The sequence below is a fragment of the Dermacentor variabilis genome, chromosome 3 (genome assembly GCF_050947875.1).
Source record: "Dermacentor variabilis isolate Ectoservices chromosome 3, ASM5094787v1, whole genome shotgun sequence".
Taxonomy (NCBI): Eukaryota; Metazoa; Arthropoda; class Arachnida; order Ixodida; family Ixodidae; genus Dermacentor; species Dermacentor variabilis.
This window is the reverse complement of record NC_134570.1, coordinates 111,694,103-111,709,450: the sequence shown is the minus strand read 5'-3', so window position 1 is coordinate 111,709,450 and position 15,348 is coordinate 111,694,103. Positions and strand designations below refer to the sequence as shown.

The following is a 15,348-nucleotide window of genomic DNA, read 5'->3' as shown; positions in this document are numbered from 1 at the left end:
AGAAGCGCGGTGCTTCCGTGTCACCGACGGGTCGGTGCCGAAGACGCTCTCCGAACCTCCGACGAGGTCCGTGACCTCTCTTCTCCGTTGCAGTTTCATTTGCGTATATGCGCTCATTTGCGTATGTATGTTCCGCGCGTGCAATTCCGCGATACGGCCGCGGGCCACGTGGCGTCACGGCCGCGCTTGTTTTCTTTGTCCTCGCGCGCTCTTCACGCCGAAGAAAGAAACTGCGCTCATTTGCGGCAACAGCACCGCGCGTACAGAAGCCGTGGCGGCCACACGGTCGCCTACACGCATGAGGTGCGTCCCGATCGCAAGTGTCGGCGCTTGTTCGTTAACGCCCGGCGGAGTTTCACAAAAACAAACAGAAAGAGAGCGAAAACGCCACGCGCGCAAGTCTGCATGTGCCGGCGACACACTTGACTGAAAACGCGTTGAAACAATTGCGCCACAGCCTCGCGCCGTCTCCAGCAGACGCCGTTCCGAGCAGCACGCTTTTGCTTGACGAGGGTTTCGCATGCTGTGTGGCTTGTTAAGTCGATGCCTTACTTTTTCCTTGTAGATCGATAGGATCGAGGCGCGCATGCTGTTCAGGATGTTTCTTTCTTTCTTTTTTCTGGAGGACGTGACCTTGCAGTCATTGTTTTTTGTGATCCGAAACAATAGCGGTAATACGGAGAATGGGAACGTATATACACCCCCCAGCGTTACCCTTACAGTTAAAGGCCGAGAGACTCTATACTGTACAGAAAGGTTTCACTCACACACAAGTTACCCTCTCTCTCTCTCTCTCTGGAACATGTTTCTGGGCTATTTGTTGCACGACAATACGTAGTATAGATACTTGCGTGAAAAAGACGACCGTGCAGAAAAAAAAAGAACTAATCCCGGAAAAAGAAAATTAAGTTCTGAAGTTTTACGTGCCCAAATCGCGATCCGATTATGAGGCTCGCTATATAGTGGGGGCTCCGCAATCATTTTGACTACGTGGGATTCTCTGACGAGCAGCTAAAAAAAAAAACAATCTAAGTGCACGAGTGTTTCTGAATTTCTGAAGTTCAGTGACGTGAGGAGAACGAGCATATTCAGTGTTACGCGGCCTGTCGGCACAGTGCGGAAATCCGAATTGTAACCGTAGCTCGAAGTTCAGCGTCGACGCATCCTGCGCCATTGTGGAAGACGACATGGATGCCGAGCTTCCGGCCGAAGCTGTCGCGGCACTTTGCGGCGTGCACAGAGCGTCGTCGCTCCTTCCTTTTCGACAATTTGTCTGCGCTGTCACCTGCTTCAGAGTAATCCCAACAGCGAAGAGATTCACGCTTGGTAGCACATTCGGTATCCATGAGTGAAAACACGTCTCATGCTACCGCTAGAAGCGGGCTTTTACCGAGATTCTGGCTTGGATTACTCCAAGGCATGGCGAAAAACCAATGCCTTCATTTTTGTGGTTTATTCGGGCCCTTAATTTGTTGCGAATTCCGTATAGTTCCCGTTTGCCAACACGGAACACTCCTATCCGACGGCTCAGGTGACGGCTGCAGAGCCGAAACTGCTACGCCATTTGGACTCTTTGAGGCCACGTCCGGGTCGCCGAACGTGCTCGTCTCTGCGTGTGCTTGTGTTTTTGTTCTGGCTATTCCGATACAGCGGCGTCAGACGTTGCGGGAACGCGAGGCCAGCGAAAGGTAAACGGTCGGCGAATCGCCGTGCCTCACCGCGCAACCCGAGCCCCTTTCGAAGCCGTTTTAGCCGCCCAGCGATGCGTGTATAAAGACTCTCCGCAAAACATATGCCCCCTTTGTCGGCAGGCAGGCCTGGTTTCTATAATTGTACCCTTCCATCTCGTCGCGGTAGTCTCTGCAGTGCGCGCGACATGCGGAAGTGACCGCGGACTCCGTCACTTTTATCTCTACGCGCGCGACGCTTCGTACGACGCGTCCGTAAAACCCGCTGTCGCCGTTTTTCGTACACAGCTCCTGTGTACGCGATCCCTTTATCCCGTCTTTCTTTGAAATCGCTGCCGGTGCCCAAGGCGCACGCTAATGCTGACTCAACTTTATAGAGAGCAGCTTTTCCTTTCTTCTTTTTCTGTCGGACCGTCCGCCGAATCGTTCGTTACAGCGATGCGAAGACAAACACTCCCTTGACAGCAGGGCTTGGGTGCAGGCTGCTTTGACCGCTGACCTCGATGGCTGTGCACGGGACGAAGAAGATCGAGGTCGAGTCGGCGGCAGCTGACCCGCCATGGAGGCGATGTAACGACCACATATTTATTCGCACGCGGATAGAATGTGAATGCAGTTACGTATAGCGTGAACGGCGAACGGGAATAACCATGTGATGTCGGGTTAACCAGCTCCTGCTTTGTATTTCTATGGTAGCGGTGTGAGGGCACATTGTGCGCTGTATTCTTAATGGACTGATAGCAAACAGAAGCGAAGCGACTAACATTGGCCCAGCCTCTAAAAGTTTGCGTTTGAGTTCTGGGCAGCAACTCGAACGGGAAGTGTTTTTCTTCACTTTTTTCAGAGCAAGGCGAAACATTAAGCAGAAAAAGAAATTAGGGCTATTGCGGGGGCCGTAGGTAGAACCGAATGGTTGTTGGACCTCCGACTAACCTTTACCCCCCTGAAGGAAGTGGTTACAAAGCTCAAGGTTTCCGACAGGGATTCAGTGCTAAAGTTCAGATGTTTATTACACCCGAATGGAAAATAAGACAACAAGAGGTAGCGATGCTGTGCCAATTGGCACGGCAAAACATGGTGGATTACGACGAAATTGGCGCAGACGCGTACACCTGCGCTGCCCGCAACTGCAACCGTGTTTCCTAACGCCGCTCTCTGCCGTTGAAGCCGTTATGGCCCATTGTTCCTCCGTCGCAACCGGTTTGCTGGTTCCCTGGCAGGAGCTAAGCAGCGAACTTTAGTTGTAATCTTCGTTCACTGGCTGGTGATTAAAGGGGCGTGCTGGCAACCGAGTAAGCGCCATCGTTTGTCCTTCCTCTCCCTCTCAAGCAAAAAGCCCACTCTACGAAACGGACGGAAGGGTCCGAAGGGAATACTCTCTTAACTCATGCTTTGTTTTTATAAGCGTTGTGTGTGTTCGAGAATTGGGGGATAGATGGAGGAGAAAGTAAGCGTGAGAAGCTAATGCGAGTTTATAGTCTTGTCTCTGTGTGACGAGTTTAGAACTTGTCGGAACCGCCGCGTTTTAAAGCGATTATCTTTGGTTTTTTTTCGGCCGTTGTCGTAGTTGGTCGTTGGTAGAACTCGCCTAGTAGCATGCTCGTTCATTCGTTAGTTCGTTCGGGCTATTCGCTTAAACCTAGGATCATCGTTGATGGTTTCTGCACAATTATTTTTTTTCTCTCTTTCTTTGGAGCGCCGAGTCGGTTTCAAATGTGTCCGAACTTGCGCAACAGACGCCTTTAAAGCTGGCTTCCCCTCTGTAAGACGCTTCGCGGGGAGAAGGTCGCTTCTGTAACTACCTAAATTTTCATGTGGGGTGGTTCATTAGATTTCGGGCATTTAAATGCAGCTCGACGTTAAAACGTTACCATAGCTACGCTAAGTCATGTTATGAGCGATTTTTGCTAATGAGCGGCGCATCAGCTCGCATCGAACTTTGGACTTCTCGATTCCGAGTCTGGCACGCGTGTTCTACCGATTGCGCCATTACAACGTTGTGTGTACTTGCACGTAATAAATTGATTGATTGATTGATTGATTGATTGATTGATTGATTGATTGATTGATTGATTGATTGATTGATTGATCGATCGATCGATCGATCTTTGTATCCCGAAGAAACACACGTGCTATGAAAGACGGCGTAAAGGAGCACTCATGAAAACTTTGACCACTTGCAGTTATGTAACCTGCATCGACGGCGCGGTGCACGAGATTTTTCTTTCTTTCTTTCTTTCTTTCTTTCTTTCTTTCTTTCTTTCTTTCTTTCTTTCTTTCTTTCTTTCTTTCCTTCCTTCTTTCTTTCTTTCTTTCTTTCTCTCTCTCTCTCTCTCTCTCTCTCTCTCTCTTTCTTTCTTTCTTTCTTTCTTTAATATTCGACCCTTATTTTAGTCTCCAGAATTCTTCGCAAAGGTGCATGCGGTTGGCATTCAGCGTGCCTATCACATAGGTTGATCGCTCCAGCGCCAAGCAGCAATGGTGCGACAAACGGGGTTCATCGTAGACGTCGCTGGTGGGGTGAAAACGTGTAGTGCAGCGACGTAACCACGAAGTCAATCGGAAGTCGCAACCGAATGCTTAAGGAGTTAAGCGCAGGAGGGTATACCTCATGCACGGGGAACCTGCGATGCGACAATGCGCGCGTGCGAAGTTGCGAAAGCGGCTGTCGTCTACTCAGTCTATTGAAAGGCTGTGTGTGTAAATATGTTAACTAAAAGAAAAAAGCGTTTGCGATGATGCAGAAAACAAACACGCGTGATTTGCGCGCACGCTTGTAATTTTACGGCTCCAATAGCGGTGATGATAAAAGAGAAAAGATTTGAAACAGTGATGTAACTGCGTCATTTATTAAGAGGAAGCTTTAGCTCGGGTGCTTCCGTCTAAATACATGCAAAAGGGGAATTCGCTTTCCTCGGCAATCACTGCACCGAATTTGACGAGGTTTGTTGCCTTTAAAAGAAAAAAAACTTAAAATCTAGTGACTGTTGGTTTTGAATTTTTGATTTATGTTGTCAATGTTTTATTAAAAATTGGCAGAAATCGAAAATTTTCAGAAAATGAAACTATCAAGTTTACAACTCTAACTCAGCAATGAGAAGTGATACCACAATTCTGTGAATTGCATGTAACAGTGCACGTAAAGCGAAAAAAAAATATGATACGTTACACCTGAATCTCGAAAAGTTTAGTAATATGAAATACAGCTTTTGCAGAACCCTTGTGCACAATGTAACAAATTCACATAAGATATAAAATGACATATGAAATTTGCCCGCTTTCAATGATCTAATGGTTGCCGTTTACACAACCGCGATATCTGTTCTTGATGCAGAGCTAATAGTTCGTAAACTTCGTGCTTCTATTTTTTTTCGAACTTGCGAATTCTTTTAAAAATTTTTAGCGAAATTCAGGCCCTAGATCGAAAGTCCGCTTCCGACAGTCACTAGAATTTAACTCTGTTTATCTGAAATGCTACAAATTTCATTAAAATCGCTTGTGCAGGCTTATCTCAGAAAAGCGTTTTTGCGTTTTACATGCGTTTGAATAGGTCGCGTCGGAGTTGGGCCCGAGCTAAAGCTTGCTCTTAAGAGCAGGTAGGCAGGCGGTGCTGCTGTCAAATTCTATACAATTTACAGTAATAACAAGATAATCAAGAACTTCACTCATTATTGATCGATGGATGCAACTAAGTACCGACCGAGCCGCCACTGTAACCGCAGCACACACAACAAACAGTACGCATACCGCTTTCCACTGCTGGCGGCCTGTCTGTATAAAAAACACAGGACGCGTGTAGAAAGGGCGTTAACCGAGAGGCACGGTCTTTATTAGCCATATCGTAAGAAGCCAACAAACACTGACACCAAGGACAACACAGGGGAAATTACTCGCGCTTAATAAATGAAACAAAAGAAACGATAAACTAATGAAAATGAAAGTAGAGGAAAAAACAACTTGCCACGAGTGGGGAACGATCCCACGACCTTTGCGTGGCTTCTTATGATGTGACGGGACACGTCTGCTTACACGGGACAGCGTCGCAACGCCGGTGCCATGAATGAACGGAGCGGCGCGGTCGTCCCTACCCTGCGCGCAAAGTCTGCGGAATCGTTATATGGACGCCTTTTTTTCTTTCTTTTTCATCATTCAATCTGGTTGTTCCACGCATCGCGCGTCAATTCTGTACGCGTGCTCACCCCCCCCCCTCTCCCTCCTCAAACACAGATCACGCTCCTCTCCGAGCGCAAGGCCGAGCTGGAGCGGCGCATCTCGGGGCTGGTGGACGAACGCGAGACCCTGAGCCTGTCGCTCGAGGAGTCCGGGGACCGCATACTGCTGCTGGAGAAGCAGAGGCACGAGTACGAGGCGCAGGTGAGAAGCTGCACGAGCTGGGTTGCACAGCGCGCGCGTTCACCGCCTTCCTTTGGAGTGTCTCTTAGGCGACGCGACGCTCCTCACTCGATTCCCTGTGTGAAGTTTCCTACTAAAAATTGTCAGGGGGAAATGTGGCGCCGCATTCGTTGAGCTTGGATGGGTGTGATGCCCGTCGTGCAATCGAGAGCAAAAGTCTGGGGACCCGGGCGTGCCGCTAAAATTGTTCTTTTCTTTCTTCGCAGGCCGAAATCAAGTGCTACTGCCTATACGTGCGCCTGTTTGACCGGCGACATGCGTTAATACAACTTAACGTTGCCCGGCGGGGCCGCAAGAAACAATTTTTTTTAAATTTTTACCGATGCCGTGGTTTCTATAATTTTTGCTTTCGGCTGCACGTGGATTTGCCTACTCTTCGTGCTCGTGACTTGAGACGTTCTTGTCGCAATTCCTTTCCTAAGCTTTATCTGCCTTTACTGGCCCAAAATTCGAAGCAGTTCTGCGTTTTTCTTTTTCTGGACTCGTAGGGCAATAACACTCTGCGCACACACGTAATCGTTGCCAATCGCGGCTTTTCAAACGCGATATTTTGTTGAAAACGACCCATTTTCAAAGTGCACAAAGCCGTTTGAAACCAGAAGGGCGAAGTTTAGGCAAGGCCATGCACTCTATATACCCGTCATTCCTTCCCCGGCTGAACTTCCATTCTTGCACTTCCCATAGACACTTGCGCTGGAGTTGCCTCTAGTAATTTTTTGTAGAAAATTCTATGACTTGATCGACTTCTTGTGCTGAATCACTGCTGCATAGAACATGATAGAAACGCGCCTGCGCTTGGCGCAGCTGTTACTCCATGCCTTCGGGAGATGAAAAAAAGAAAAAGAAAGGTATAATAATAAGGGACGACGTCTGCCGTCGGCACGCTGACACGAAGTGGTGAAAATCTCGCTACTCTATTGTTAGATTTGTACTTTGTAACTTCTGTTCAAGAAGGTAACTGCGCTAGAGGGAACTCACAGCCGGCGTTAGTCAATGAGGAGCACGGTCGAGTATGAATGCACTTGTCAGCTGTCTTTCAACGTTCGCTCAGGTACATTCGCATTCTCGGGCGCACTCGCGACCGTCGGAGCACGTCTCCTGTAGCCATCACTCTGTATTGCGACATTGTTTTGAAACGGAGTATACAGGTAGACGCGTGAATGAACAAAGCGGAAACGTTCTACTTAGACGCCTCGCGTAATTGCCCGTGTTGGACGACGTCAGGTCATAATTTCCGCTGCAGAGCCAGGCACCGTATGCGGCGTCCAATCAGCAGCGGGGGCCCTCAATATATATATAGCATCGGTGTGCTATACGAGCGCGGAACGCGCTGTCTACGTGGGCTTCGGTCTATACGTGCATATACGGTGGCCCCTGTACGGCACGCCGCTTCCGCACCCTTCGCTTCCGACCGGGGCGTGAACGCTGTCGATCACGAACGTTCGGAAGCGTGGCCGGGCGCGTTACTACGGGAGCGAAAGAAAAAAAAAAAAATACACACACGCGAGCCTGTTTCTTTTTGGCGACACGAGTTGCAGCGCGGAGAACAATACGAAGGCGTCGTCCGACCGCCGCGGACTCCGGGCATCGGCGAGTCACGCAACACCGTCAGCCCTTCCTCCCAGCCTGGTTGCTTTTTTATTGTTGTTGTTGTTTTCAGATAGCGCGGTATGCTTGACTGTGACGCTGGGCAGACAGACACTCGCGAGAAAACGAAGAGGAGGTGTAGGGAAGAGGCGCGTAATCTCGAGGAATATATATGTGGGGCAGGAGTGAAGGCGACGCGGAAAAAAAAAATTGCCGGCCCGCCGTTACGCGAGCGCGCTCGGGGACAATTAGGAGGAAGTGTCCGCCGCCTCATTTATGCACTTCCGCAATGCGAGCGCGCGCGGGACGACGACGCGGTCCCGTCGAAGAGGAGAAAGCCGGAAGCGCGTTTGCTTCTCTTCTTTCTTCGTTTTGCGCTTTTTTTTTTGTTTTCCCTTTCCTTTCTTTTTCGTTTCTTTTGATTTCACGGGGAAAGCGCTTCGCTCTGCCAACTATAACGTTTCATCGTGATTGCGGTTTGCGCGGCGGCATGCGTTTAAAATTCCGCCTCGGCGCGAACGTTGATGCGTCGAAGGAGCGAGCCGCGCTTGACGGGAGCGATTTTCACGCCTCTTTCGCGCGCTTTGCCTTTGCCCCGCTCGTTTGCTGCTGCTGCTGCTGCTGCTTCTCGCACGACTCTCGGAACGCGCGGCGTTAATTGACCGTTCGCGCGGCGCAGCGGCTCGCTTCACTGCGCTGGCCTGCGCGTCATGTAACGACGAGTCTGTGCCGCTTATTAGTGACGCTGGACGGTGAAGTTGCCGAGTCAGGTCGACGTTCGAGTGGATTGCGCACTTAATTTCCCCTGCGTGCCTGTGACACGGAGGGGGGAAGATGAGTTAACCTATACTGATCTTCGCATGTCTCACTCGCTTCTCATCGTCTCCGACTCGCGCAGAGTCGCTCGAGTGAAGGCAGTGCTTTGCCTCTTGGCAGTTTTTTTTTTCGTTTGAGAGCGCCGCTTTACCAAAGAACCGGTCGGTGTATAGAACGGCTTTCAGAAGGAAATAACTGTAAGACCGCGAAGAGATCCGTCAGTGCGCGAGTGATCGCCTGCGCTGTCACAGTCTCCGTAGTCTTTACACCCCACTTTCTTTTGTAATATCCCGAGTACCATATTCTCTCGGCTTAAGCAGGTGTAATCGGATGACTTCTCCGTGTCTTGTTTCATTCCTGTCTTGTATCAGGAGTTTTTTCACGTCAGGCACAGGCGGTAAACACATTCAGATGCTGCGATACGATGCGTGAGAGCAAAAAGAAGTTCCCACAAAAACAACATATTAGTAGATATTGTATGTTCTTCAGTTTGAGGTGTAAGCATGTTAAGCTCATTCCTTAGTCACCAAAATTGCTGTTAATGTCGCTCATTGCCGTTTTTCTCGTTGTTACGGCACGCTAAACTACCGTCATATTCGTCCGTCTCGCTGGACGGTTTCTGTGATGCATCCGCAAGTATACTTACCTGTCTTCGTCGCGTAGGTGCAGATGTGAGCAAGCTTTCGAGACCTCTCTTCGCTTGAACAGCATCGTCAACATTCGCTTATCTGGTGCCCTGTATGCGCTGTGCCAAGGCGCAACGCCCATAGAAATGCCCAGCCCGCAACGGTAACTCAGGTTGGCTCAGTGAACGAGTGCCTCGCGTGCTGTATATATATTTACGTTGCTTCCTACGCCATGCAGGCTCTTGTGCTTTCTTCGTTCTCACCACCATCGTTAAATCTGTCTCAGCTCCCACTAACCGCACAAACTGCGTCGTCGCTTCACGCTTTCCCCTTGCCTTCCTGACGACATGTAACAGAAGTGGTGCGAGATAAAATTATATAGTATATATTTGTTTTCCTTTTCTTGATCAGTCACGTGTCACTCGCTTCTGGAAGTATATAGCTCGCCTCCGAACACACGCAGGTGCCGAACGTCTCATATATAGCCCAGTTAGTGGAGCGTTGTAGCTGGTCTCCGTAATGAGAGGACGCTCATGGTTTGATTCTCAGGCTCGAACAAGTGGCTCTAATATTTCAGTTTTATCGCTTTCCTTTGCTTTACTTATCCGTAATAACGTACAGCACACCGGCGGACGAAAATATGACAAGAGAGAGAGAGAGAGAGAGAGAGAGAGAGAGAGAGAGAGAGAGAGAGAGAGAGAGACGCAAGCGTGCACGTTACCGACTAGCCCCGCAAAACCTGATCGTCGGTGATCAGTGACTTACTGCGAGACTTCGCGCGATCCGCGGAATCCGAGGAACCGACGAGACTGGGCAGGAGAACCGGCGAGGTTCTAGTATAGCCGGCGAAACTTCTCGACACTCTACTTCCGAGAGCTCGCTTGAAACCTCGATAATGTCGCCTATAAGGAGATAATAATAATTAAAAACAAAAGGCGTTTACGAAACGTCGCACACACTTCCAATACCATCGCATTTATTTTGCCGCTTTCTGCCGGCCTCTCCTTTGCGTACAAGAAAGTAGCGAGCGCATCATCGACGCAGTGGCTCAGCCTCAAAAGCAGCGCGTCACGAGACGTCACCGAGTGAGGTGCGAGGGCCTTCTAGCACTTGAGCTTCGTGGATGTATGTTTTTAAAAATACATTTTTGGTTGGCGTTCGTGCCGAGCAACGAATGAGATGGAAGCTCGTTGTAAGGGCAAGAGGCTTTATGAATAGAATGAGCAGAACTTATGCTTAAGAATTGCCCTTACGTACGTGGTATGGTCGGCTCATACCGACAATATTGCTGGCTACGCAAGTGGCAGAAACTCGAAAGCGCGCTGACATGACAGAGAACATCTGTTTATAACATTCGCGAGCCGGTGTCTTCTCTTTTTAGTGCCACCTTCAGAATGTGCCGCGATGTCTGTATAAAAATAAAAGAAGAAGAAATATTTACCAGACACTGGCAACCGATCACCAAACACCCAACTCGCCAACAGCAGTATATACACGTGTAATGCAACGGTGATTGCCATTTCGTTTGTCTAAATCCATATACAATCCAAGCGAAGGCGACAGCTTCCTCCGCTCTCGGCCGCGCGCGTACGTGATCGCGCCGACTCTGTTTGTGCGGACGATGTGGTGTGAGGTGCGAGCTAATTAACGCGGCCCCCCTCCTCCTCGCTCGTCAATCGCAGATCCGGCAGCAGCAGCGGGACATGGAGGAGCTGAGGATCGCCAACGGCCAGCTGCAGGACCGCATGGACGCCCTGCAGAGGCAGCGCACCTCGTCTCCCCTCCTCAACGGCCTGCTCAACAACACGGGAGGGCAGCGGTCGCTCTTCAACGAGATCGAGATGTCATCCAGCTCGTCGGCCGACGATGAGGCCGGTAGCACGGTGCGTGTGTGTCTCAGTTTGCGCACGTGCGTGTATGCTATACTGTACTGCAGCGAAGCATGCGAGAAGAACAGAAGACCGCGGGCGCCGCGCGCAGCGTTCGCGCTGTACTGTCGTCTGTTCTTTGTGTTTTTGTTTCGTTTGCTCCATGAAATGCCGTCTGCGAGTATCAAACAAGTTTTGCTCAAGGACAAGTTATTTTGCGACGGCGCCAAGAAGACCCTTTACGAAAGTTATCTGCGACGTTCGGTAAACTGTCGGCGTCTTAAGTGTATGAATTAAAAAAAAATATGGGAGTCTATGATCGAGGGAATGAAAGAGAGACAGACTCAGTGACAGAAGAAATGAGTGAACTTTTTTTTTTCAACAAACAATTTCCTTTCTTCGATAGCCGTAGACTTTCAGTTGGTTATGCTCAAGAGCCCGGATCCGATTCGGAAAATACAGTACTGCGAATCGGGTGTGTCATGCCCGCATCTTATGCCTCCTTTCTATAAAGAGTATAAAATAGGTGGGGAAATCGGAATGCAGTTATGTCGGCAGGAGAGCGGCGCATGTAGTAAGCGCATGGACGAAGCAGAATTAGTGATGCGGCGTAAGTGAAGGTGTAAATTTAATTCAGTTTTATTTGATATGAAACGTACAGCGTAATTTCAATAGCTGTTACGACTAGAACTGTCTCGTAAAAACTGTCAAGAACTGTCCACGGGATGGTGATCGCGAGAAAACACGTGACCAAAGGAACGGCACGGACTCCAACTAAGAGACCGCGAAAGTGTTAAAGCTTCATGGAGAGCACGAGCAAACGATGCAGCTGCGTCTTGCAGGTTGGTACAAAATTGGCAATAACTAAATAACGAGAACAGGTCTATGCACGTATAGCTCAGGAAATTCTGGAAAAAAAATATCTCGTGGGAAGAGAGCAAGGGACTATGCGTTCTGTTTCTGTGGGCTGCCTTTAATCACGCTGCTTCTGATAATAGTAAAGTAGATGCCTAAACTTGCGAGGTGGAGCAGCTTACACAACGCGGTATCTAAGGAATGCCTTTTTCCGCATATTGCAACATAAAAAAGAAAAACAACGATTACGTCGCCGCCCTTACGTAACCGTCTCAGCGCCGGCGCGATCAGTTATCTAATCTCTAGAGCACTTTCCCCGTCGCCCTAAGCTGGAAGTTGCATTGTCTCCGGCTCTGCTTAAGTGTTCACAAAAGCAAAGTCGACGGAGCAGCGGCGGGTGATATAGGGCCGTTGCATCATTCAACGTCGGAGTTTCCGCCGAGCTGTGAAGAGGGAATCGAATGCTGCGGCACCGCATGCGGCACGTCGATTTCATCGACAGGCAACAAGCGGACGCCAAAGCGGAGCCATAGCCGTCGCCTTGCCCGTGGTTGCATCAACAATTCTAATTTTTCTTCGTATACGCTTGCTTTTCCTAGCTGGCGACCGGTGTGTAGTTACCTCGCCTCGGTGCTGAGAGGATAAAAACTGAGAGGCAAAGATTGAAGTTTATCCGTATAGTGCTATAACTTTACGGCCTCGGTATAGGTCCCACCTGCAACACATATTAAACTCCTTTCCTTCCGATAACACGAGGTGAATATGGCGTTCTGTTTCAGCTTTAAGCAAAAAGCTTATCACACGCACACGCACACGCACACGCACACACACACACACACACACACACACACACACACACACACACACACACACACACACACACACACACACACACACACACACAAAGTTATAATAAATGACACCCTTGCGTCCAGTATATATAATATCATCCCAGCGGCTCTGACCACACGATGGCGGGCCAGTTTCTCCCCGTTCTCCTCTTTCACGAAATGCGCCTCCTTCTCAAGCGTCTGGAAACAGATCGAGCGCACGCCCTACGCTTATTTCTTAAATGTCTACTCGATTTCTATTATACTGTATTCCATATAAGTTTCTTTACGTTTTTCCGTTATGCGCTTCGCGGAGCGAGACGAGGTGTTCTTTCCAGACCATTTAATAACCGCCACCGCTACCACCGCTATCCGCAAACGTATAGCAGGCTGTGCTGGACGCTTTCCACCAACCTTTGAAAACGAAAAAAGAGAAAAACAGTCACCGTATATATCTGCATAGCATCGAAGCGGGACGCAGCTAGGAAACATCCCACGCAGCATTGCAGTCAACAGGGCGACGTAACAACCGCGAAAAGCATGCGGGTAAATGCGCAAGTCGCTGAGGCGTCCCCTCCCCGCCTCATTGAATGGAGAAACGCCCGATGTGGCTGGACTGCTTCAACTGTAATTGATGTGTACGCAGCGCGAAGCGATAATACGCGCGCGAAGGCCGTATGCAAATCAGTGCCACGAGCTGGCGCATTCAAATGCCGAGGAGAACGGGTCCGCGCGGCCACCGATAGACCCGCCCGCGCACCGCTTTGCAAAAAAGCAGGCCGGAGAGTACGTAACGCGGAAAGGGGAACCAGTTTCCGAATCGTTTTTTTTACCGCTCTTCGTTTACTCGACCTGTCGATACGAACCGGTCGGCGGCGAAACGGAGCCAACGGACGGACCGAGCGCGCATTTGCTCGTTCGAACAAAATGTTCGCCGGCATTAGCCGGACCGCGCCACCCGTTCTGCGGCGCCCGACGGCATGCGATGCGGCAACGAGTCAGCGGAGCCCGACGCGCCCTCTCCAGCCGGTGACGTCACGAATTCGCATGGGGTACGTAGCGCGTGTACGTACCATCGTAGAGTATACCATTGTCGTGACGTCTTGTCGCGCTCTTTCGTGGGCCGGTATTGCGAAAGAATTCAGGGAGCTTCTCGAGAGGCAAATTATGCGGGGTGTCGTCCCACGTAACCTTATATAGTCAAACTTTAGAAGTATGCCGCGTAGCTGGACAGAATCAAGATAATGTTGATTGTCGTCGGTCGGAGATACTCGGATTAATACTTTTTCATCTCGCCTAATTATACACAATTAGTCTTAGCTAATTAATCGACTTCTCAAATATTGGATGAAAATTTTCTAATGAGAAAATTGTAGAGCAACGTGAAAAACTCCCGGTACAGCTTTCTGTTGCTCAGTACGTGCTGCACAAAAGTGTTTTTTTCCGACCGTGAAGATAGCCCGCAAATACACGCAATATTGCCGCGCGACTGGCCGCTCGAGGCACTTTCGCGTTCTTTCACGCTCGTAAAAAACACACTTGTGTAGCACGTATCGAGCAACAGAAAGTTGTACCGGGAGTTTTTCACGTTGCTCTACAATTTTCTCATTAGAAAATTTTCATCCAATATTTGAGAAGTCGATTAATTAGTTAAGACTAATTGTGTATAATTAGGCGAAATGAAAGAAATAATAATAATCTGAGTATCTGCCAGCGACGACGAACAACATTATCTTGGTTGTGTCCAGCTACGTGGCATTTGTATACGTTTAGACAAAGGTTACGTGGGACACCCTGTATGTATACGGCATGCCTGCATGCGTCGACTAGCTCATCTGTTATTTTAAACGAGACCCGCCGCGGTTGCTCAGTGGCTATGGTGTTGGGCTGCTGAGCACGAGGTCGCGGGATCGAATCCCGGCCACGGCGGCCGCATTTCGATGGGGGCGAAATGCGAAAACACCCGTGTGCTTAGATTTAGGTGCACGTTAAAGAACCCCAGGTGGTCAAAATTTCCGGAGTCCTCCACTACGGCGTGCCTCATAATCAGAAAGTGGTTTTGGCACGTAAAACCCCAAATATTATTATTATTATTATTTTAAACGAACCTTTCTTGAGGACACGAACGCTTAAATCTATTTCTTGAAAAAATCGATTGAAACATTGGCTGGGATTTATCGTTCGATACTCTATCGATTGTTCACAGAATAGCCACAATACCATTCGTGCGCCTGTGTTCACAATTTTCGATGCACACGTGTGCCCGATAGCTGTGCCCGAGTCAAGAAAAGGAAGAAGATCGATATGCGTTCTTGCGGCCTTACTTCATTGAAGTTTAATTTTGTTGGTTGTTCTTATTCTTTTTTCCTAGCTTTTCTTTAAATAGAGAAATACAGTCACTTTAGCGAGCCTCAAGCTTGCAAGTGTTATTCCTTGGCTTTGTTTTCGTCGTGAATGTTTACCTCTGTAAAGGAGGAGAAGAAGAAGTTGCAACGTTGCGAACGCAGTTAGAGGTCACGGCAACAACAGTTGCGGGTTTACGTTGCGCGTCTTCGAGCTTCGTTCGTGAAGCGTACTCACGGTGAGCTTAATTGCAAACTTCTGAATTGATTTATCCGCGTGGACGTGTCGGAATCCTTCGTGGCGCGCAATCCATTGTTTCGCG

At 49.2% G+C, this 15,348-nt stretch overlaps 1 protein-coding gene across 3 annotated transcripts in view; it reads left to right on the top strand.

Annotated features, from left to right (window-relative positions):
- The window catches only part of LOC142576181 (BICD family-like cargo adapter 1), a 183,443-nt gene that overhangs the window by 147,605 nt on the left and 20,490 nt on the right, over positions 1 to 15,348 (top strand). For all 3 annotated transcript variants that reach the window (XM_075686183.1, XM_075686182.1, XM_075686184.1), the window contains exons 3-4: positions 5,916 to 6,062; positions 10,813 to 11,013. In XM_075686183.1, coding sequence (XP_075542298.1) covers positions 5,916 to 6,062; positions 10,813 to 11,013 — 348 coding nt within the window. The remainder of the gene's footprint in view (positions 1 to 5,915; positions 6,063 to 10,812; positions 11,014 to 15,348) is intronic.